The 25864-nt window shown below is 40.1% G+C and overlaps 1 protein-coding gene across 5 annotated transcripts in view; it reads right to left on the bottom strand.

Annotated features, from left to right (window-relative positions):
* Window positions 1–2852: 2852 nt before the first annotated feature.
* ZNF536 (zinc finger protein 536) overlaps window positions 2853–25864 on the bottom strand; it is a 403907-nt gene continuing 380895 nt past the window's right edge. For 4 of the 5 annotated variants that reach the window (XM_075189234.1, XM_075189233.1, XM_075189236.1 and 1 more), the window contains one exon: window positions 2853–3943. In XM_075189234.1, coding sequence (XP_075045335.1) covers window positions 3708–3943 — 236 coding nt within the window. In that variant the 3' untranslated portion in view covers window positions 2853–3707. The remainder of the gene's footprint in view (window positions 3944–25864) is intronic. The other variant, XM_075189238.1, reaches the window with a different exon arrangement.

Here is a 25864-nt window from a genome sequence, read left to right as displayed (position 1 = left end):
GAGATTTTCGGCGTTTCCGCCGAGAATTGAATATGCCCCATTGAGCTCTGTGTGCTGTGGGGAATCTGATAAACTTAAAGTTGCTTTTCAACCAGCAGAAAAATGAATAACAATGTTGGTAGGTCATCTAATTATCTGCCGGGGGTGGGGTGGATTAAAAATAAAAAACAGGGAAGAGATTTAGTACAGGGGGGTATTCAATTTGGAAGACCCCTTTAAAGAAATTCAACTTGTTTTTGATGAGTCCTCTACACAGTTGATATGCTCCGTAAATGTTCCATGTATTTATCTTTCTAGTGTTCGAATTTCAAATGCCAGAACAATTAATTATAAGTGGCATAGCTGAGGTGCTCTAATACCCCCTTTTTTCTCATTCCTCGTGTGTCTGTCCTACACCATTATATTCAGTATTTGGGTGTGTCCCCCATGTTTGGAACCCCATTGTCTGTCATTTTTCTACACACTCGTGTCCATCACCCTTTGTCACGTCTTAGGCAAGCTCTGGCTGTATAACTGCTGCGAGGGCAGCATGGACCTTGTAGTTCTATAACAGCTGGACGGCCGTTGTTGGCTCACTTCAGAATGAGAAATTCCAGGGTCTACACAGCTGGTTTATTAGAGTTTAAGTTGTGCCACTCCTTCAGCGTTTTATGGGCCCCCTGCTCCCTGGCACCCCAGGCGAACGCCTAATGGCAGTGCCAGCTGTGGGCATAGGCTCCTACATTTAATAAGCTGGGCAACGATGTCACAACGCTATGTTCCTGAATTAGAGAGGCGACTCTGTCATATTCCAAGCAGGGCTCCCGACAGCCAAAAAACCAAATGTTAAAAAGGTCTCATTCGGGCCCCCCGCTGGACCTCAGGGGCCCACATGGCAGTTGTGCCCACTATTGGTACGCCACTGAAAATAAACAACATGTCATTGCACAAACTCCTGTATATCTACGAATCTACTTATATGAAACCGACATGAATACAAATGAAGACAGTTTCTCCTTAGAATCACAAGTACGTAAGAAATGTATTTTGTTACGTCAGAGGTAGAGGTTTTATTGCGTAAAACACAGAATAAACTGTACTGCTTCAAAGACATTTTATTCTAATAGCAGGGGGAAAAAAACAGTCATTGCTTAAAAAAAATTAAAAAAATAAAAATCAAACAAACAAACAATTTAATACTTCTGTACCAGAATAAAGTTATGTCAACTGCTGTAATCATAATAAATAATGACCAAGAATAAAGTTTAAATACAAAGTCCTCTACTTGTTACAAGCATAGCAACATTACTCTACTCTATCGATCTCGGATTTACTACCGAGATGGAATTTTTAATTTTTTTTTTCGTTTCTCCATAGGAATGTAGACAATATCAGACAACAGGCGTTACACAGAAATAACATGACATGTTTATATATGAAAAGCAGGATGATAATCAGAAACCAGCAATGTATCACTGGCTCTGTCACTTGCTTGTATTATAAGTTACAAATGTTCTGGAAAAAAAAGGGCCTAGGGAAGGAGATTTTCGGGAGGTGGGGGCTAAGGGGGAGGGGCAAAGGGGAAAAAAAAGGGGAGTGGGCAAAGCAGTAGCACCAGACCATGGGATCAACATACACGCACACGTTACAGGAGATGTATCCAGTGTCACAAACAGAATTATTGCCTGTCTTATCTGAACATTCTCAGAGGACACTAAAGAAATACTGAAATAGATCAAAAGTGCAAGAAATGGAATGTATCATTTTTTTTTTGTTCCTTTTTAGTATGTGAATTTTTTTTTTCTCTTCTTTTTTTTTATTTTTTAATATTTTTTTTTTGCTAAGCTATAGAAGGCAGCGGAGAGAGAAAACACACAAAAAGCAACGACTGACGTTCTCCAAACACGGTAGTGCAGTTAAAATTCTAAAGCTTACTACAGTCAAAAAGTTTTTTGTTTTTTTTTTCCAACACCTCAATCCTTTGCTTTATTTTTTATTTTTTTTTTGTTCTCAAGGATCTTTAAAAACAATTGCATTAATTCATTTTTTTTTTCAACTCGATATAAGTAAGGCAGTGAGAACTATATTAAAAAAATAAAAATAAAAATAATAAAAAAAAAAAAAAAAAAAAAAATCAAAAAAAAAATCGAGTAAGCAGCTTGTTCTATACCAAGCGAAACCATTTACTTTGTGAGCTCCTGGAAATAAAAATTCACTCGGGTGTCTTTCCTTTCAGGCAGTATACGGAAATTGTACTCTTCCATCTCCTGAGATGTTCCCAGTCTCGGAGCAGCGCATACAGAATTCTATTTACATTGATTGCAGTTAGTAGTTTTGCAAACTGCTTTAGGCAGAGTTAAAGTTTTAAGGCTGTTGGGATCTACGCCCTGCTCTCAGCCATATAGTTTACTCTCCATCTACTGCGTCATCTGTGGGGGGGGGGGGGGGTTCACTAAGAAGACTATTCATACAGTACTTTTACTATAGTAACACAAAGCACAAACTCTGTTTCTCTTACTGACGGAAGTAAATTAAAGTGGCTGCTTCTAAATCCTATCTTGTTTTCCTTGATCAGACTGATGATTACAATGTAACATTTGGATACTACCAGAGCAGTGGAGAATCGACTGATATTCGAAAAAGAAAAAAAAACCAAAACATTTTTCCAAAATAAACTAAAATCTGCAAAAATATAAAAATGTATTTATCTTATCTCAAATCAGCCCCCAGCATTGGAGGAAGATGAGGGTATACTAAATATGTATTCAGCCTGGCCCTGTCTCTAAACCACACACGCTCATTTGTATCTGAAAACAAATCTTTTTTTTTTGGGGGGGGGGGGATTATTTTAGTAAATTAAAACTATGTTCCTTTGTAGGTATAGTCATTACTCTAGCAACTTGAACAGGCGAGAGGATGAGTAGTTCACAGTAGCATGTTGTGATATGTGTTATCCAAAAATACAAAGGATAAAATAACAAAACAAAACAATTGTCTCAATACTGAGCACCGAGTTAAAAGATGGAAGAGCCCCGTCGATACTGCTGCGTGTGGATCTCTTCCGCCAATCCTTTCTATCAGAATTATTTGTCTGGCTGGATCTCTAGGAGAGACACAGAGAATGGAATATCATTATGTTTTTCAATATGCTGTAGGTCAGTCGTGACCCCAGCTAGTGGGCTGTCTTAGATTTCTCCTACAGTGCTGTTGTAACACCACTTCAATTGATTTCTTCCTTGTAAAGACAGCTCCAGTCAGGCTGGCACCATGGCCGACTACCAACTCATCTCATCACTACGCTCAGATAATGACAGCAGCTGGTGTCATGTTATAAAGGTGTTTTCAACGATGAAAACACAGTCCCTCTTTCTCTCTCTCTCTCTCGCTCGCTCTCTCTCTACCTCTCTCTTTCTTCAAGGCAGCATTGAATCATTTAGATAGTAGCGTTTTTGTTTCTTCCGAAAAAAAAACATTTTGCATCTGACAAAGACCACTTCAAAATCCGTACTGGTCTTCGTGTTAAATTACATAATCCAGATTCCGTTGTTTGGAAGTTCCTGTCGCTGGGTAACAGTCCCGCAGCCATTTTATTTTAAGAGGCGGTGGTTTAGTTTGTTCGACAATCAAAGTCAACGCTGGGGTTTCATTTTGCTCCAAACGGACTTGGGAATTGGACCGTTTCTAAAAACAGTTTTACAGAATTGTACAGAATCGTCTGATTGAGTGCGTTAATCGTGGGGATTGCTTCCTTCCGCTGTGAGTTGCGTTGAGCTCCCAGGTTTGACAGCGGCGAGGTCTTCGGAATTCCCTGAAGTCTCTGGGTCAACTCTAGAGCGCTTGAACCTTCGGTCTGGGTACTGACTGTTGTCAAAAGGCATACGATGGACGCAAAGGACGTGGGTCTTCAAATTTCCCTTCTGAGAGGCACTGTATGGGCAATATCTGCATTGAAAAGGCCTTTGACCTGCGGGGACAAGACAATACAATTAATATTTTTCGGTTTGGGTTCTCATTGAGCTCAGAATACTTACACAATCACAAAGACATTAGGCTAAAGACATTAAGGACATCAAATTCTACTATTACCACTTGCGAGCCCTATTGACTACAGTTGATCCAGAAAAAGCCCAAAACTCCATTTAAAATAAATAAATACATTCCAAAATAGCAATCAGATCACCTCCAGCATCAACAATCCAGCAAAGAACAATGTAATAGCGTTGTACAATATGTCCAATTTATCCCCCCACTCCCAAAAAAACCAAAACAAACTTTCTGCATTATGGGCGAGATTACTAGGTCTAGAGAAAAGGCAAAGGTCACAATAATCAATAAAGACGGATAGGATTATTTTACTAAAGTGTTCTTGGTGTGAATCAGATATGGATCGCTACATGGGCAAAAATGTATTATGGGTCCTTCACGGTCCCCCTCATCTTAAATTCTCATTCTGTCAACTCTTCTCTTTGTTGCTGAAACCCTTCTGTCCTAAGTTCTCTCCACCTCTTCCCATTCTGTTCTCCAACCTGAACTCTGTCTGCTGATGTTGTACTCGGCCTCTCTACATCCACACGTGTGTTTTCAGTTGTTCTATTTCTTCTACAATCAATATGTCAGTCTACCGGTTTCCCCTCCCAAACCAATCGGATGTGGCATAGGAGAACTGCCGTTCCCAAAGTTCTGCCACGCCAACATTTTTATGGAGCTAGAATTATCTCAGGGCTCCCGTCGGACTGTATTACGATATATACATAAGGTGCAGCCGTAAGCTGGTGGAGTCCCACATCTACATTATATTAAGCAGAGCCCCGCTAGATATTTAGGAAACGGGTCGATTATATAGCTTAACTCTAGTGTACAGGTGAGCCCAGAGCTGACGCAAGACAATAGTCATCGTCAACGCCCCAAGCTTGCAGGTGAACACTTACACCTCGTAGCTAATGTAATTTTAAGATCTGCCTAATTCGAAATAAGACGCGTGTCAAATGAGCGTGCTTAACTTGTGTCCGCACGTCCTTACTGCACTGGACAGGTAGGTTTCTGCCTCCTCTCCAAGCACGGAGCCGCAAGCACAAGATACGCACAACTCTTAATATGGAGGAAAGTTGCACGCACGTACAGTATATTAATTTTGTATCTTCACATTGCACAAATGCATATAGGTGCCACTCTAACTCATGCCCTATACCTACATGGATGATGAAATGATGGGAAATTAAGAAATATCATCAATAACAACCGAAAAATTACACTGTTTGCCTCTATAATAAAGAGATTGATAATAGTGCCAAAGCACAAAGCAACTGTAATCCCCCCTGCCTATTGTAAGCCAAGCCAAAGGCTACAAGGGCATGCTGGCACTTGTAGGTCTACAAAAGCTGGGAGGGGCTTTACGTTGCCTCTAGAAGTGCTATACAACACTCGTTGGGTTCATTGACTTTCCTCAACCATAATCTACATTAAATAGGGTTACATGTTGCAGGTAGTACTTGTTACTGTGGGTTCGATATTATTTTAGCCCTTTCTTCTGTCAAAGTTTTTTTAAATTTAAAAAAAAAATAAAAAAATGCCATGTTAGCAAAAGTCATCTGCACGCCGAACACGGTGTGTTAGGAGCTGTCTTATAGTTGAGAGCGAGGTGGTAATTTATATTAATGAATGTGTTGTCATGTTAGTTGAAGCTGTAATGATGAGGGTTTATCTGACAGAACTATATCATAAGGCAACTTACACTGCTAACTCATTATCATATATATATATATATATATATATATATATATATATATATATATATATATCCTAATGAACTCTAAGCAAGCAACAGCAGTAAGCACCAATATAATGCCATTTTTCCATTTTTGGTCATCTTTTGCAAACAATAGCTAACAGAGGACAATAGCCCGTACTCGAATAAAAAGCAAATTTAAATAACTCTCTAAAGGTACATCAACTTGTACATATATATTGTGAATGTTGCCAGCAGCTTTTATATAAAGCCAATTGTATTTTAGGTCACGTAGCCCTTTACTAACAGGGTGTAGAGAAATGATGTGCTGTATCCCATAGCAACCAATCGGGTATCAGCGTTTAGCAATCTGGGGCCCGGGTTAATGAATGCAGACACCAGATTGGTTGCTGTGGGCTACAGCTGTGGTCATACAACAACAATTTATTTTTAAATAAAGTTATGTTTTATTTTTTTCTGACAATTTTTTTTTCCCCAACACTAATTTAAATAACCAAATTATTCTACGTGTCTTGAAAGTTCTATTCCTGTATTGGTTTTTAGAGACAGCGCGGCACTGGAACAGGCCTCCAAACACCATTACCGACACATTTTTTGCGGCATTCTGATGTTGAGATCTTCCCAACAGCTGTCTTGTTAATTGAAAGTTTTTAAAGTTAATTACCTTCTGAAATGTTGATTTGTCAGGCGTCGTGTCAAGACTTATCAGACAAATTGTAGCCTGGATATGACACTATTTGCGCTGCCAATACAATCTGGAGCTCTGTGTGTTTTGAAAACACGGTTATGGTGACAACCGTTTAGACTGCGCTAATTAGGTTATTATTGGTTTAAGTAATATTATTTATGCAAGCACTCATGTTGAACGCGGCATATTCTGAACATGTGGAAGGATTCTCTAGATCATGCTCCATCTTTGCGTTCTTGGAATTTAATTTCTACTGGTTTTATTTAGCAATAGTCATAATTATATTAAAATATCTAACATTTATTAATATATATGAATATGTTTCCACATTAAGGTGCCTATTTATAAAAGCATAAACCATGCGTAAATGGCTTATTCTGCATGGTTTGGCCATTTTTAAGTATCGCTTCTATCTACCGAAAGTCTAACGCCAGAGATATAATAGATATCACCTGCATTAGGCTACGTTTCGCATTAAACCACAGTTCCCATCATTTTCAATGGGGACTGCGTTGTGGGCCAATTTAACAAGCTCCGAAGAGCCTAGCTTTTCAGAACCTGACCCCATCTGAAGATGGCTTTAGTCGTTGTACCATATGGATATAGCATCGCAGGAGGGGGAACTTTGGACTCTTCTCTGCAGCTTACTTGTTCTCCGCTCCGGTAAGTAGCGCAAAATGGCTTAAGGTCGCGCATGAGCAGAAAAGACTGCGTCAGAGCCGAGAGATGTAATGAAAGTCATCGCTGTGACATCCTCCTATCAGATGCGATGTCCCGGGACACACAGTGGAAGCAGAAATGTCATGCGCTGAACCAATATTCACGAGAATAAATTAATTCACTTGAAAGCTTTTAAAATATTGGTTATGAAGGGGCCTTAGTGATGTCAAAGATTTGTAGTGTATTGAGAGTCTCAGTGATGTGACTACTGAGGCGGTGAAATTTGCTATGAAAACAATTGCATCAAAATTTAGTGCAAAATTGAATGGACCAGGTGTTAAGTGCGGCGAAACGCGTTATATTTCGTGACCACATGCTGAATGGAGCAAACTTTCTGCTCCTCTCTTGAGCACGGCCACTTCTGCTCCACAAAAGGACTAAACTTTAGCACCAGCTCGGAGCTGGCTGGAGATCATCATCATCGGAGTGATCGGGTCTCGTCCTGTACTTAATGCCTTTCAGTTGCACTTCGACTAAGAAGCACATTTTGAGACTCTATAGGACACAATGTAAAACAAATCTTTGCACACACATAAGTGCCAGATGTAATAATCTGTCCTATCACTCTAATGATTAACATAAGCCACATAGGAGGCTAAGCCAAGCAGTATATTAGGAGTAAAGTTCTAAATGATGAAAGGGGTGATATCAAAGTGGTAAGAGGGTGGTAAGAGGGCATGCCAGTCACAGTTCTGAGCAGTGCCCCTGTTAAGATTTCAACCTCCTCTCTGATCAGCTCTCTACACTTCTAGTGCACTTTGAAGCTTGCATGGCGGGCCAACTAGAGGCACCAAGGCAAAACCAACGCGTTTTGCGCTGTACATCCAGTGCACAACGTAAATGAACTGAGCGTAAGTGACAGGTACTGATGAATATAACATAATACACTATAAATCTTGTTGCAGAAAGGAGAAATGTGTTGTACCCTCACACCGTATATATATTAGCTCTGTCGGCCTCCATGCCGCGGGTTACATCAAATCTGTGATATCCGCTTTACGTTCTTCAATACGCCTTTTTTTGTGCTCAGTAAATGGCGGACTTTGCCTTGGCGCTTCTCACTTCTTTCACCAGAAGATGGCGTTACTTGTAGAGACAACTTTTATTTTATTTTGATACTTACAACCCTCGTTGCTTCCCGGGCAACCTCAAAAATATGCTCTCGTGAACAATATGTCAATTGTCTGACTCCTCGTTTCTCAATGGACATGTTTTGGCCCTTATGATCAAATGTTCTTCTTTTTTTGTTATTATCTGTTACGTGGAACTTCTGCTTTTTGCATAAATAAAGAGTTTAAAAAAAAAAAAATGCAAAAAGAAAAAAAAAAAAATGCTCTCGTAGAATCCAAATATAAGTAGAGTATTCAAAATAAAACGAATTAACCCTTTCACTGCAGTGGGGTGAACTTTTTAGCTCAGTGTCTGCATTGGCGAAGCTGCGCACACGCAATGACCACGCATGACAAGCGTGGGTGACCGGAACATGTATTGGCAGGTGGACTAAGCGAGTCGTTAATATGTAAAACATTAATATGATTTTTGCAATCCTGTATCCCCAGTTGTCTTAGGTAAATCCGTGGAACTCAGGAGGGGCTTAAAGCGGATTTCAAAAAGAATTAAACAATTGTCTGTGTACAATATGTCTCTTCTATAGCTGTAAGAAAAAGTTACATTGTCACAGAAACATAACTATAAACATCTGGTGAATATTAATAATACCTGTGTCTGATTATGATAGTATCTGTAAATATAAGCCTTCTGCTACTATTTTTCTCATTGATTTTCCAACAGCACTCGTGTAATTGGTGAAATAAATAAACGATGGTCAGGATTTTGTTTTAATTGTCAATTATTTAATTCAGTAAATCTTAAAACCGCGTATTGAAAACTAGAGACTTATTATTAATGAAATGGGTTAGTTTAGAAGGTGATAAATAGAGTGTAAGCTTGCGGGCAGTTCCCTCTTACCTCTCGGTATGTATTACCCAGTATTGTTTTATTACTGTTTGTTCCCAATTATAAAGCATTACGGAATTTGCCGCGCTATATAATGTTTTAAAAAAATGCGGTCAGAGATGATTGGGTCACATGGGGAAAGTGGGAGGGGCTTCAATGTCACTGTTCTTGCACAATGCACTCCAGTAGGAAGAAGAAATACTGTTTTTTTTTTATCTTGAGAGACAATGTATTTAGGGCTGTATCATGTTAACTTGGAATCCTAATGATTGCACTTTGTTTCAGAAAATCAAAAGAGTCCCACTTATTTCTTCCCTCTAATCCATCGTCCTCCCCCCCCCACTCCTGTTTCTCTACAAACCCCCTCTGTCCCCGTCCCCCCCACCACCACCATTGCAATATTGCAACTTAACCCCCGGGGCTCTCAGCCACCTCTGAGTACGAAGACTTCTTGTGAGTAATTCAAGCACGGTTCATTTGTTTTATTGCCAAATTATTCTTGGTCTATAATGATGTAACGTATATATGAAATTTCGGACTGACAGTGAATGGAGTCACGGCCGATCATAAGAACTATTCCACTGCACCTATTAAAGAGAGATTACAGAATAAACCACACAGGGCAACGCTGCGGAAGAGAATAATTACTTATATTAATGATTAAACAATGTAAATAAGACAACCCCCGACTCCTTTGAAGAGAACATATATATTTATTTAAAAAACAAATATGGAAAGTTAACGTTTACAGGCTATGACTAAAATCAGTACAGTAGATAATGTCAGGATTATCCAGATAATCCTATATTAGCCAGGTAAGTTACAAGGCGATTATAACCTTAGGAGATAAATGATAGTTTTGATGACGGGCAGCAGGGTTGGAATTTTAACCTCTTACATACAAATTAGTGAGTTTAGTGTGTATGGTATAAAATAAGACTAAATAAATAGCTCGTTCTTCTTAGTCTGTTGCCTCAGTCACCATAAATACTGCCAGGGGCAAAACAGTGTATCACTTGGTCAGATGGCAAAATTTTTGGGCTCTTGCGATTGAATCACAGGGACACTTGTTATCCATCGCCCCTTTCTGCGTCCTGTACTGTCATTGACGCGGTGCCTTACAGTTTGTTGTCATTTGCTGTTTCTATGCGTTGGTTAACATATGGTAGTGTGGGCCGTGCAAGTTTATGTTAATTGTTCTATACATTAAGCTGGCTGCACACTACAGAAAATTTCTCCCGATGCGATATCGTTAACGATTTTACCAACGACTGAAAGTACCGATCAGCAGCCGATTCCTGTGTACATACTATACACGTTTTACATGAATTATCTTCAGATCTGTGCTCTTCATCTGTCATAACCATCGACTGAAAAGATTGTGACTCTGTACACTCCATAGAGATCTATGGACACTGCTGATCCTGAGTGCTTACACACTGCAGGATTGGAACGACATCGTTCCATTGTTTATAGAGATTTTTAGTCCGGTTAAAAAAACAAATTTTAAGATACGATGAGCTTTGGAACGATAAAATATGATCGTGTGAGCGCACACACTAATGTGATATCGGACCTAACAGTCGTTTATCGTGTGATTGGCCCGAATCGGGAGTTTTTAATCGGAGATGCGAGAACAAGATATCTGGGTTAAATAATTAGTGTATACAGATATAATACTATCAAACTTTTCATGTTTAGCCAACAAGGTCATTGCTAGACGAGTACCCTGGATTAATTCCCTAGACACCTTCTCCACAAGGAGCGAACGGTCCCCAACCACCATGGGGGAGGACACGCCACGTCACGTGTGTCTGCTGTACCTGTAAAGAATTGCATCTGTCTGGTGAGTGTATACTCGCATATTTGTATTGCCATCTATGGAATAAACTGTTTTAAAACGTTTTGGTTACAACAATCTGCCTAGGTGATTTCTAAGAACCCGTTAGGACGTGCGCTGCTCACAGTTCCGCCCTTATCCGCTGCTCATATTGGACTACAACCTATAGCTCCTAACTGTTCCAACAGCCAGGAATTTTGGTTGGTCTGACCCACTCACCATGCCGAGCGGTGGTGATATGGCGCGCACCGTCCACAATGCACAATACATACACCATAAACACACACACACACACACAGACATATATAACTCCTAACAATCCCCCACTGTACCCAGGACCTACCCCTATCTGACAATAAATGCTTTTAGTGGTTACACATTCCTGTTCCCACAGGATAGCCATAACCTGTTATAGTATTTTTAGGGTGTCTCTGGATAGGCTACACGCCCGCAGCACCAGTCCTCCCCAGATATAGAGGAGATCCCCATCACGGTGCCGGCAGGGAAGGAGTTACGACGTACAGACACAGCAGTGTCAGACTCCTGGTGACTCACTTACTGGAGACACAAATTGGTTTCAACCTCTCCGATTTGCAGACAGCTGTACTTGTGTGGGACTCACGGTTTATGATGTTACAGTGGACATATTTTATATTAAGCCATAAAACAACCCTCCATTCTCTCTCTCTACTCTATCCAGCAAAGAGATTCTCTAAATTGAAAGGTGTCAGGGTTTTTTTTGTCCTCCTTGCCTCCCTGGCATGATCCGCAATGGATGGCTGAGGAGATGACAGATGTTTGCAAGCGGCCGCAGTGAGGCATGCTAACGCTCCGGACTAATCCATTCATTTCACCACAGTCACATAAACCAAAACAAATGGGCAGAGGCTACTATTATCCATGAAAATGGCAGTTCTACTTTCATTATTTACTTGTATGCCATTTTTCCTTAGTAAAGAGAGAATGATATGGCAGCTTAACCTTTTCATGGCTGCGGCTCGCAGCTTCCGCGCCCCTGCCTGCTTCATGTCGCCATTGGTGAAGCTGGAAGCCACGTTAGCAATAGGTGATCTGGTTAATGAAAGCAGGGACCTTATTCTGAAATAATGTTTTATTTTGAAAGCAATAAATGTTTGTGGGTGGTAGCAGGGCTCCTGCAGTTCTAGAGTTGGTTTTAGAATAAGGGGGAGATTCAATCGTTGGCGATGTGGCACGCGGGGCATTGTGCCCAGCACAGTTATGGTAGGAATCTCAGCTCATTTTCCCTCGCACCTCTATGTGCCGCAAGGTGGCTTCTGGACGTTCCGGAAACACCTCGCTGCTAATTGAATTTCCCCCTAAGTGTGGCTTTAAGCAGAGAGCAAACAGGGGGATCCCAGACGTTGAACGATGGGGTGCCAGTGAATATTCACATTTTGATAACTGCAACAACTTATATTGTGCTGATGAAAAAATAAAAAATATATATGATTGCACCCTTTTTTTTTGCGTATTGTGGCCAGGAACTGGATGACTTGTATAGAGGGGGCTCAACCAACAACATTCCGGGTTGGAAAGTCTGCACAAATTTTGCCAATCCCCGTTCTGCCCAAACCACACCCTGACCTAACTATGACACACCCATTTCACCAAAAGCCACACCCATCTTCTCCCCGACCACACCCCTTTTCCCCATGATAATCAGTACTCTTGGGAAACCATGGAATTGCAAATTGTAAATGACAATTGAACACATCAGGCTGGGAGATGCCTACTTATTGAAAAGCCAAAGAAGGACTCAAGATTTATTTTTATTTATTTTTTATTTATAGAAGCCCCTCGTGCCTGGACTCCCCCCAATTTTTTTTTACATTAGAATCACGACATTCCCAATACATACAGCAGATCAAACTAGGAACGGACTAGATTTACCTAGTGGTAACGCCATCCCTGGCTGCTTGAAGGCTACAGAAAGGGCTGCCATAAGGAATTTCAGGCCCCTGTACAGCAACTTCTTGGGGCCCCTCCCATAGTTGTCAAAGGAGGCGTGGCCACACCAGGTTGGTGGCTCCTCCCACTACACAGACAGGTCATGGGACTTTGTACCTGCTCCTCCCCCTCTCGGAGCCCCTGGGTATGGATTAAGCTTAAACTGGCAAGTTAATAAATCCTGATTTATGTGGGGTCCAATACAGGTGACAGGCAGAAGTGTTACAGGTCTCCACAGGACTGCCCCAACATCACCTTCAGACGAGACCCTGGATATGACATCACAGGACCTTCTCTACTAAATGAGTTAGTTTAAATGTCTATTAGTTTAAAAGCTATGGGTTACCTCCGGTTTCCTCCCACAATCCAAAAACATACTAGTAGGTTAATTGGCTGCTGTTAAATTGACCCTAGTCTCTGTTGGTCTGTGTTTGTATTAGGGAATTTAGACTGCAAGTTCCAATGGGGCAGGGACTGATGTGAATGAGTTCTCTGTACAGCGCTGCGGAAGTAGTGGCGCTATATAAATAGCTGCTGATGAAAGCTATTGCTTGGTAACAATACATTGGACACTAGGGTCACTGTAAGAACCTATGCAAAATATTTCATATGGAAAAATAATTGACTATTGACGTACCTTGATAATTATATATTATAAACACAAATCACTTTTAATTTATTTATTTTTTTAAAAAGGGGAATGCTTTTTTTTGTGCCTTTGCAGGTAATATGCATGGTAAATATCGGTATGCCCAGGTACGCATACTGAGCGGAACGGGCATTTGTTTTAAAACGCTGGAAATTTGGGCATACGCACAACCGAGTTCAACAAGGAGTGGATCTGGAGATACGTGTGCTGGTGAATTTAGGTGCAGGTCTGCTCAGCTCTGCCACACAAGACACTGCAGGATTGTTACGCTGACGGTCTGTTCACAAACTCACAGAACTAGATGGCGGAGGTCTTCACCTTTAGCAGCCGCCTTTCCCATAGAGCTTTATACGCTCACCGGTACTCAGATGCCCCCAGGACTTAACTCCAGATGTAGTGTAAGTTTGTAATACAAAACCGTAGCGGCAGACCAGGAGGCAGCATAGATGGCAGAGGATGGTCAGACAAAAGCAGAGGTCACCAGCAAGCAGAATAATCAGGTAACACGCCAAAGGTCAGGATCAGAGGCAATACAGCGGGATCCAAGGTACAGGCAAACAAATCAGGGTCACAGGCAAGCAGGCAAGGTCCAAGGTACAGGCAGGGGTCATACACAGAAGTTCAATCCAGAAGGTAAACACCAAACAGCTCAGGAGCATGTTAGCAGACAGGAACTGGACACTTTAACTGGCAGTGAGGCTAAGCCCTCCCTGCCTTAAATACTTTGATGGGCCAATCAGAAAAGAGGAGGACAGGGCTGACAATCAGCCTCAGGAGGCTGCTAATTAATTTACTAGCTGAGAACTGGCATTGATAATAACATAAACCAGGAACATGTATAAATATATAAATGAACCAATTTAAATCATAGGAGAGCTCCCCCTGGTGTTGGAGGATGTCCCTACACCCTCCTACTCTATGCTACAAAGATAAGCTCAAGGAAAAAGCCCAGTGCATTGTAACCAATGCACGCGCCCGGCTGCTAAACCAAGCCAGGATGCGGCGTACCGCCGCGGCTCATGACAAGGATATGTGCTATACTTATGTGTAATTTCGATTTGCAAAAGAGCTTAGGAAAAAAAAAAAAAAAAATGCCATCTGTTAATAATACAGTCATTATTGATTTTTAATATATATTTTTCCCCATGAAATATATTTATGAGGATGTTATTAATGTCTACTGTACATAACAATCATTTTCAAAGTTGATCCTGAATGCAAACACATGTTATAGCATGCATACACAGCCTTCATCACTAGTGATCAGGACTTAGACTAGCCCTGTAGCTGGAGCAAGAGATACGGCAGACAACGGCAGATCAAATTTGTGGATTACACGCACAAAATTGGCAATTGTGTTTCTTGATGAATCAGACCCATTAAGTCTAACCTGCTTAAGCAAATATCCGAGCAGTATTTTAGGAGAAAACATTTCATAAAATTCTTTCTATCAAACCACCACTTTCGTGACACACTATAGTCATATAAAATATTAGCTCCATCCGGCTTTAGCTCAGTGATTTTGGTGATAAATACCATTAAATTCTAAATATGCGTCTGAAAAAAAAAACCAGAGGCAGAAATCATTCAGTTTAAAACAAAAATAAAAAAAATGAAAGCTCACGTTTTTTTGTAAGTGTATTTCCTCTGTAATTATCAACCCCATGGAGTGTCTGTATGTAATAAATACTGTAGAGATATAATGTAACATGTTTAAATGTGACTTTAATGAGATCTAAAAAAAACATTTATCGCAGATTCTCAGTGGCTTATCGGAAGGGGTTAATTTGGTCGTTGTGCGTCCCGCTAAAGGGGTTAATTAATCTACTTAAAATAAAGTGTCTCAAACTGTCTCCTATGTGCAATTGTCTCATTTGGTTCCTAATCTAACATTTTTTTTTTAGTCTAATAGGTAATGCATTTTTAATGCAAAATAAAATGGCAAACATCATAAAAGCTTTTAAGGTTGTTTAGCCCCTCCTTCTTTTATATGTGATTTAAACTGAGCATCTGAATGAAATATAGTTTGATGTTGATTTATATTTCCATGTTCTCCATGCAGAGAATTCCAGCAACGCGACGGAACACGGCGGAGAGAAAAGGGCAACGATCGTCACCCTCCCCAGCAATGTTACTGCTTTACGCTTTCATCCAAACACTGCAACGGTATACATATTAATTCCATAAATAAGATGCTTTAATTAGCATGTCGCAATAGACTGCAGAATGCAGAATTTCTATCTGTATACACTATAGGACTAGGAGAGATACTATAATAAGGATCTGTGCTAATGTGAGTGTGATGGAGGCGCAAGAGGTAGCTTATGTGACTGTCTGTTTCGCCGTCATTTCCCCAAACTTCAGTTAACGCAGCCCAGAAGGGGGGAAAATAATAATTATTCTTTTTTTTTAATATTCTGTTTCCTTTGGCTTTCAATTACGCACTTACGCCTCGCCCAAATGGTCACTGGGACCATAGGTAAACCGAGGGGGGGGATTTCCTAGTGCCTGGAAACCCCCACTCCAAGCCTGGGGCACTGTATAATTGAGGTGGCTGGACCCTGCCCCCGCACCTAACAGTAGTGCACGCAGCATTGCCCATGTATATTATGGGGATAGGAAGAGCACCGTCTAAAATTATAGCCACGCCCCCATACATGCTGGTCACGCCCACTGGCGGCGTGGTGTGGAAATCCCACTCTACAAAGCCTGCGTTTGCCCCTGGGGGCAGTTCTCAGTCACCGCTGCACAGTCAGGGCATACAATAACTGGTCAGTGAAATCACCATAACTATGCTCCTCCTCCTGCGTCAGGGTGTGGGGACGGGAAGGTCCCGTTCAGTGACCTATGTCAAATGGATTCTGAAACACCGACCTGTAGAAGAACAGTTCTCCAAAGATGTAATTGTGACACAGTCAATAAAGATCGTTGCACTAATTCATTTTTAAAATTGTTTTCACACGTTCCCTATTTGTACCTGATCAGAGACACATTTATCTCCGGATTCAAATAAATTCTAGGGATCATTACAATAGTTATATGTTACAGAGGTTAGATCCCAACTCTAGTTGCTCCTTTTCTGCGTCCTGACGGCTTAAAATATAGATCAAGGCGGCAGCAGAGGTCGAATCCATTCAGTCAATGTAAGAGAGGGATAGTTGGCTCTAGATTATTCTTATTTATCTACAAGTACATATGTGTGTGCAAATAAATATGTACGTCTGTGTATATCTATATATTTATATAATACACAAAGGATCTGATTCATAAAGGAACGTAAGGCAAAAAAATGAGTAACTTTGAACCTTGGCAAAACCATGTTACAATACAAGGGGTGCAAATGAGTTTATTATTTTGCACATAAGTGAAATACTGCCTGTTTTTTCATGTAGGACACAGAAACTTGATAGCTTTATTTTCACACTAACATCAAAAGTTGACTTAGGACATGTCCTACCCCAATTATAAATCTGTCCCCCGTATTTTAAATCTAACTCCCCCTCCAGTACAACATGGTTTGGCCAAGTTTCAAAGTTACTAATTTTTCTTGCTTTAAGCCCTTAATGAACCAGGCCCAATAAGTCTAATATATATAGATATATACTGTACATATGTATATTTGAAGTGTTTTATCTATTAAATTAAATAGTCTGATGATATTTAGATTTAAAAAATTATTCTGGACAAACCGGGGCACATGGGGGGCACGATGCTCAAGTAAATACATTATTAAGTAGACAACGTTTTGGCATGTACGGGCCGTATACAATAACGTATTGGACTTGGCTTATTGGAATCAATTTTCCTTGAAACGTTTTTGAGCAGATGTGTAATGTCTCTGGCTGAACAGGCCTTGTCCTGTCTGTAAGTACTGGACCAATTTACTAAGATATTTCAGGAATATTCTAGTGTTCTGTTTTCTAGCTGAGTTTTGCAAACAAAAAAAAATCCACGTGATTAGCATGCGAAGGAATGACAAGTATGTGCGTACTGTATATGTAGCATGCTCTTACTAATGCCCTACATAAACACTCTCATACTTAGAACATGATAAATGGCCATGCTGTTTTGACATCCTTCTACGTGTTATCTGGGTGCATGATGGACTGGGTATGTCTGTGCTTCTGAAGTGAGTGTATAGAGCTTAAACTTGGTGTCAGCCGCCATTGAGATCCCAGCGAATCCACTTAGTTCCATCTTTATGTAAATAACTACAAAGGGTGAGAGTCCCCTGGGTCGGAATCTTCCTGAGTGTTCACTAATGGCCGCAGAACGCCAATCCCTCCTCATTCCTTTCTGAGGTCTTTACGTGGGAGCAACTGATCGCTCTCCAGAATGACCCTCTCTAGAGGAATTAAGGAGGTGTGACAGTGGATAATGTACGGATTTGGCTCTAGAGAAAGCCTATCTGGACACTTCTGTGTGTAGCGGAAATGGTTTTTGTTTTGTAGATAAGCGCGGTTGATGTCTGATCCAGAACTACTTTTTGGTCTAGCGTATGGTTTGGTGGGTCGAAAGTCGGTGTGAAATTTAATGTAACGCAAATACAAGTTTTTGTGTTTCTGGATGAGACACTATAAATATAAGAAACAAATACTTGACATTTTAGGGGGTAAAACGTGTGTATTTTGGGGGGCTGTGGCAGGTGGCTGCCGTCATCCTCCCCATCAAAAGATATTTCTTCTATTCAATAAAATTAATGTAGTAAAAACAGTGATTGAGATATATATATATATATATATATATATATATATATATGAATATAATAGTGGTGCATGTATTAAAGGCCACGCTAATGTGCTTTAATTCATCATACATATTTGTTGTTCATTTGTAACCAATATCTGCTACAATAACTCTCACAATAGGCATTTAAATTTTCAGAGATACATAACTGGGCCCTAAAGATGAGGGGGCCCCTCTTGTAGGCCGGACACAAGAAAACAGGGGAAAGATGTCATTTGTTTCTTCTAATATTTAAAAGCCTTTACCCAAAACAATTTTCTTTATTGTGTATTTAGCCTATAGAATGTAGGCTGTATTAATAGTGCTGCTTCTGTGTCCTGCTCTCAGAGCTGATGGTCTGATTGCACCGTGGGGATACAGGGGTAGATTTATCAACCAATCAGAGTCTAGCTATCGTGTTCTAGAATGTTACAGAATATTTTTATGTATAAGATGAAATAATCTCATCATTTCAGCCACTGCCATCCACGTTGCTTACGAAACAGTTAACAGTGCAAAAGACAATTGGAGCCTGATTGGCGGCAGAGGCGGATCCCTAAATGGTTAAAGTAAACGATTAAGGCAACTGTATCCTAAGGGCGCGACCTCCTGACATATTAGCATGTTAATGCATTAACATCTCTAACCTTTCCTCTTCTAATCCTCCCTGCACTGCAATCTCTGGCAGTAGCTCCCCTCATTCAGCATCATTCATAGCAACTTCTTAAATAAAAAAAATAAAAAAAAAATGTTTAAAAAAAAATAGGGACGTGTTGAATTTTTGCCTATGGCAGAATAACGTGCAATTACTGGCCCTCCAGGCTAAAACAATAAAAAAGCAAAGAGGAAAAATTTGAGATTTCCCCCTTAAACTTCCATAACAGCCTCAGCGAAACCACATGACTGCCTCGAACCATTTCCCTGGTGTGTTCAACGCAGCTTTGGCAGGAGATCAAAATTACTCTTATATAAATTCCATCTGATGCCAGAGCATACCATCTGTGTGCAAAACCGCCTCACCTCCGTCTGCACACAAAGCCACTCTCCCATAGACAAGAGCGAAAGAGAGAGAGAGATAGAGGGAAGGGAAGAGGGGGGAAAAAAAAAACAACAACATTTTTTGATTAATTTGCAGAATGCTCCTGATTCGCTCATATTTTATCATAACGGCTCATCAGCACATGACAAATTCCCAGCACTACGCACAGGAACCCGGCCGGTTTCAGCAGTTTTTTCTGTTTTTTTTTCCTTGCAACGGCACCTGACAAGCTGTAGAGCCACTAATGACTTTCAGATGCTTACAAACAGTAATTCTATCTTCGGAATAAAAAAAAAAAAATAAAAAAAGAAAGAAAAAAATACATGAGAAGAATGGAGAAGAGAGTTATGGTCATTGTAACTCCCTGACTGCAGGGTAGACAGGCTTTTAACTCTTCCTAGTAGCAGAACATTAAGATGTTACCGGTAGAAGCGTATAAAACCGAATTTGATCGCCCATGGGAGACATGACAGAGCTGTTAGTACACACAGGCAGGGTCTGGCTGTAATTATACCTTTACGACACAAGGATTAACAGTGCGCACATACCTAATGTCACCAAACTGATGCACACGGATAAGGGGACAACAATATTGAGTATACAATATATACGTCCTCTAATAGGGACTATGGCTGTGGATCCCAAACATTCTCAGTTCGAGGCACCCTTAGGGTCTCCATCATTTTTTCAAGGCACCCCTAAGCCAAAATAGTTACCAAGTAGTCCCCCGCCTTGCTTACCACCGGCCCTGCCCACAGCTCCACATTGAGCAACGTTGCGCAGTTTAGGAAACACTATATTATGGTACAGTTGTCACGTGACCATGTCTGCAAAGGACTGGCTGAATATCCAGTCCATCCAGCCGGACGTTTATTCCTGTAAAATGCCGACCGTGGTGGGAGAACAAATCAAGACGCTAATATTTATCACTCGTTAGATTGCAAGCTCTTAAGGCAAGAAGCTGTGACAGTCAGGGATATTGTATGTAGGGAGCAATGTAATAACGACAACAGGTTGGAGATTCTCCAGAGCATCTAATTTGATTTATAGTTTTTAGTTTCTTTTCAGAGAATTTTTCAAAGGAATTTTGACGTTCAAAACTTAGCGTAGGATTCAATTCTTAAAAAAAATGCCCCTCTATGGCTATTTATTTTTTGCCATCTATGGTATTATTGATCTATATTTATAAAGCGCCAACATATTACACAATGCTTTTCAGTTTTGTTATATACTCATTCGCATCAGTCCCTGTCCCACTGGAGCTTACACTCTAAATTCTCCAGATTGCAAACGCTCACACTAGCAATAACCTACCTGGACCTGTATAAAAAGAGGTTAAACTGAAATATTGACAACAGACTCACACGGACAACACCAAATGTAGAACAATAATTAGATTGTAAGCTCTTAGGGAAAGGTACATTTTACTTTTTTTTTGCCTCGTATTTCTGTATTGAGATAGGCTGTGTGTATTTTATCCGCTGTATACATTCCTGCATGCACATACCTAGTGGTGTAATCTGCCCAGGGTGAATCACTAACGTAAGATGAAGAAAAACTCTTTGTGTATTGACAACAGTTAACTCACAAGTCTTGTTTATAAGTTACTGTTATTTAAACTATGAACATTTTTATATGGTGTTTATTATAAAAGCCACGCTTTTGGTTAAACCACATCCACTATTTAGCGTAGACACATCCACAATTTTACATTTAACTTAGTGTGCCGTAAAATGTTCACGTTTGTGACTTGTGTGAGGAATCTAGATTTTTACAAGGCAGTCACAACTTTTAAAGTCCAAAAGGGGTGGGGCATAGCCATATGGGGTGGGGGGGGGCGTGACAATAAATATAGGCATAGTTTTTGTGGATAAGAGCATGGCTTAAGCACATTTGAGACAAATTGTATTAATTTAATGTACTTAGACTATTGAGTGATAGACACACAAATGCTTTGCACAGTGGCCACTTACTAAAATGGACAAAATACTCTGCTAAATTCACAGGGACAGCAACATCTCTTCCAATAATATAACTGGGAAGTTCTGTCCTGTAGAATTTGCCAAAAAACCCCAAGGTGGCTCCTTAGGGGCGGGGCATGCGGTGTGAGGGGCGGGATAGAATTCTCTCCAAGACTATAAACGGACCTAGACTATGGCCTCTATCTATCAAAATTGGGTGATATTAAATATGTCCTATCGCCCAATTTAAAAAGAAAATATGTCTAGCAGCAGTAAGAGGACTCTGGGACCAATCTGCTCCCTGGAGCTGGTAACCTGGACTTATAGAATAATAAAGTTATATATAAAAAAAAAAATATAAAAAAATAAATAACTTTAATAACAATTAGCATGATTCTTGCTCTCTCTGTTTTCACCAATGTTTCCTATTTGATAAATAGACCCTTATATCTCCAAGACAGCTAGGAATCAGGTGGGACACTTATTAAAGCTGATACACAGGTGACCGGGCAGGGAAATTACTCTACTGTAACCCATAGCAACCCATCAGCTGTTTGATTATTGATAATTATTATTATTATTATTGATTGATTATTTTCTAAACTGTCCTAAACAAATGACATAATCAGATTTGCAGCTGAATTATCATCCGTATCCCGTTTGAGCCCCTGTTAGAAATTTTAGGACTGTATTATGCATTGCAGCAACCAGATGCTTAATGCAAAAGCAATGTGTTAGCGCAGTCTCCGGACTGCCCGAGCCGAGACAGGCAGAGTGCCCTGCAAATTAGCATGTAACATAAACACTTGCCAGCGGGTACACAAACGCTGGTGACATCTATACAGTAGATAATGGCATCGCTTAGGGTGACCCAACGTGCCCTTTAATACAGAACACATGGAAATTCATGCATTTTTCATAAGTTTCCCAAATTAAAGCAGGCTGGTCACTTCGCCACAAGAGAAATTTACACTCCTTCCTCCTAGGCATCGGATCGTTAGCTTATTTTACCACAAGTGGTAAGCATAATGACACTGAGTCACACGGCATACTAAAATATACTTCTGTAACTTTCGTAGACTTGTACAACTTGTACCCCTTTTTATTTTAGTGTCTGATTTATTATTTTATTTATAAAAAAAAATCCTATGCATATAGATTCTGACTTTTATTAAATATATCCACACTTCATATAGGTTCGTGATTTGTGGCTTATATTTTTAATCAGAAGCTTTTCAAACCAGGTTGGGCATGCAAAACTTGTGTAGAATTGTTTGTAAACAAGCCCATCCATTGTTATTCATTTTTAGCTATGTTTGTTAAATAAAAATCAAAATAATCATTTCCTCTGGAGGTATAATGGTTATTGTTTTGTATTGTGTTATGTTGTTTAAAAAAAAAACAACAACAACAACTTTGGCTTGGGCTACATGGGTGATTTTCAGTCTCTGAAATGAATAAAGTTCTATTGTTTCGAATTGTCTTGTCAGAGCTCAGACTTCTATGTTTTCAAAATCAATTGATATGTGTTGGCCGATTTCTATTGCACAAACGTAGATGGTTTAGGAACACCTTTAATATAGGCTTGTTTTTCCAGCAAAAAATTATCAACTGAGGGTTTGAATTTTATAAGAAAAATGTGTTATCAAATTATACTGAGGCTTAGTAGCTGAAAGGTGGTCGTTTAGATGTGCAATTTGCAATGACTCACAGCAACCAATAAGACAGCGGCTTTCATTGTCTAACTTGCACTACAAGATAAAAGCTAATTGATGATTGGTTGCTGTAATTCTCTGGCTGCAAATTATTTTTGTGCTACAAAAATGAAACACAAACAGCCACAACGTAGCCTTATTGCCATTTAACCAAAGTTTTGCAAACATGGGAGTAATCTTTGTCTGCAACAAGGATGTCTTCTCCTAATTCTTTTCTCCCACCGAAAAAAAGGACCCCAAAAACTCAGACCACGTTTCCTTTTCTCCTCCTGTAATTATTAAGAGGCCCTTGTATTAATCTACGGACGCATCTGTCCAGTAACGGTCCCGTCTACGTCTATTTTACGTCCTGATCCTGCTTTCCAAGGCAATCTTTTCCCTGCTCGATTGCCTGTTTCAGATTAGAGAATTTTTCGAAAGGAGAAAAAGATTTCCAGAAAAGCGCAGCGCTCTACATCTGAAAATTCACAGAAGGAGCAGGCAATAAAGTGTGATACGCCATCTGTCCGCAAACAATAATCTGCATGTTCCCAACGCTTACAAATTATTTAGCAGGCAGCCCTACCAAATTATCATGCCCCTTAAATAGAGCGGCAGTTTCAGCACAGGCACCTTTTTGATGTCCCTTTATGTTTTACAAATCTCGCTTAAATTGATTGCTAACGTCGGAGGTGTTTCTCGATGACAGAATAAGAGTGCAGTGTTTTTACGAGCCAGATTTAGTGCGTAGTTAGAGGAGAATTGACTTCCCACCTGAGAACCTTAACGGAGAATCTTCACCTCCCACCGTAACCTGTAATCACAGTCGCCAAAGGTGCAAACGCTGCTCGCGTTTATTGCGAGAGAGCCGGTCGTTTTTCTGGATTTTGTTTCCAACGAACGCCATAAATACACAAATAAAACTGCAGGCAGAATAGAAAGAGATAAAAAAAGAGAAAATCTAACATAGTAACCAAGTCTCACTTAACAGGCGCTTATCCTCAATTCCACTTACAGTAAAAAAAATATATATGATTGTTCTCTGTGTTTTAAAAGCAATCAGAATTTATTTTGGGATATGAAATTTTACACCTACGCATTTGAAAACAGAGATTTAGGAAATGCTGAGCAGAAAAAAAAAATGAAAAGGTTTTATTTTTTTATCTGTGTTTCGCCAAAGGCATCGAATACCTATTTTGTATGTCTTATTCATCTGTCTGTCTATATGTACTTATTAAAACCGCTCCTAAATTGGTCTTTCGGCAGAGCAGAGCTAACTCCTTGCCTCTACAGGGGCTCCCACATTGTAACACTTTTATTTTAACACAACAATAAAAGTTAGTGATGGTAGCATCAGGGCCATCTTAGCAACATTATGGGCCCCCGGGCAAAGCGGTGCACCGGGGCCCCTAGATATAGATATATAGAGATAGATAGATGTACTTGCTCAGTGACCCTTGAAGGTTTTTTTTGCAGGTTTTTTTTTTTTGCAGGATTATTTATTCTCATTAAGAGCCGTGCCTATGGGGCCCCCTTGCCCGTGGGCCCCTGGGCAGCTGCCCATCGTGCCCAATGGAAAAGATGGCCCTGGGTAGCATCTTCCAAAATTACACAGTCAGTTATAAAAGCCTCAAAATGCTAAATGACATCATTAGACCCATGGCGGATGCTTTTACAAATCTCCGCACTGACAACGACGGAGGCCGCAATCTTAATTTTGATTCCCTTTAACTCGGTCACATCCAATGGTCGCATATATTTTTACAAAGATTATTTCCAGTGCACCGCTGTCCTCGCCACAATCAATTCATCCCCTCGGCGATTAACCTGCATTACCTCCTAAAGTGGCAAACAATTCTGTTCTCCCCTTTAAAATGCCTCACACCCCTCTCTCAGCAGCACCACCCCGGGGTTTTGCATAGGACTGTGAGACGAACCGCGTAGCTCCAGGAAAAAAGCTGCTTTGCTCCAGGTAATAATGGAGCTTTAAAGAGAACTTGTACAAAACTAAAATTACAGGATGTGACAGATCTTGTACTTATTTAAGGACCTCAGGTCACCCCCGCCTGTATTAATTCTAGATTCTGCGCCTCAGTTCATGATAAGACCACAGTCTATCCATATCAATGGTCTTTTTCGAATTCCTTCAGTTCAGTTTCGTTGGCTAAAAAGAAACTAATTAAACGTTCTGCTAATCAGACACTTTTGGATCCAGGGAAGAAACTATTTCTGCAACTGAAAAGGGGAAGGTTTTATAATTTAAGTGGTGCATGGATAGACTGAGTTTGTGGCATAAATGCCACGATTTTAAAATTGGGTGCTTTGTTAAGTAAGGTTCTGTGTCTATGTATGTGTTAGAAGCATATTTTCAAAGCTTCCTTGCAATATAGTTTACAATGTACTTAATGATATAGGGCCTGATTCATTAAGGAAAGTTCAGCAAAAGTAAGCAAGTAAGGCAAAACCATGTTGCATTGGAGGGGGGAGGTAAATTATACAATGTGATGGCAGATTTATAATTGGGGTAGGGCATCTCCTAGATCAACTTGTCAAATGTCAGTGTAAAAATAAAGCTATCAAATATTTGTGTGCTACATGAAAAAACAGCCAGCATTTTCCTTATGTGCAAAATAATAAACTCATCTGCACCCCCTTGAATTGCAACATGGTCTATGTCCAGAACACTTAAGTTAGAAAACTTACTCAATTGTTTGCTTAACTTTCCTTAATGAATCAGGCCCTATAATTCTTTTATTATCCTGAGTGTAGAGAGCATACAAAGACCTATACTGTACATTTATATAGTGCACTAGATACAAAACCTTATTAACTCAAATGTAATGATCTTGGAGACAAATTTTGGGTAGATCATAGTATTGTGATATCACGGAAGGGAGGT

The sequence above is a fragment of the Mixophyes fleayi genome, chromosome 10 (genome assembly GCF_038048845.1).
Source record: "Mixophyes fleayi isolate aMixFle1 chromosome 10, aMixFle1.hap1, whole genome shotgun sequence".
In the NCBI taxonomy this organism is placed as follows: Eukaryota; Metazoa; Chordata; class Amphibia; order Anura; family Limnodynastidae; genus Mixophyes; species Mixophyes fleayi.
This window is presented reverse-complemented; position numbering and strand designations above follow the sequence as displayed.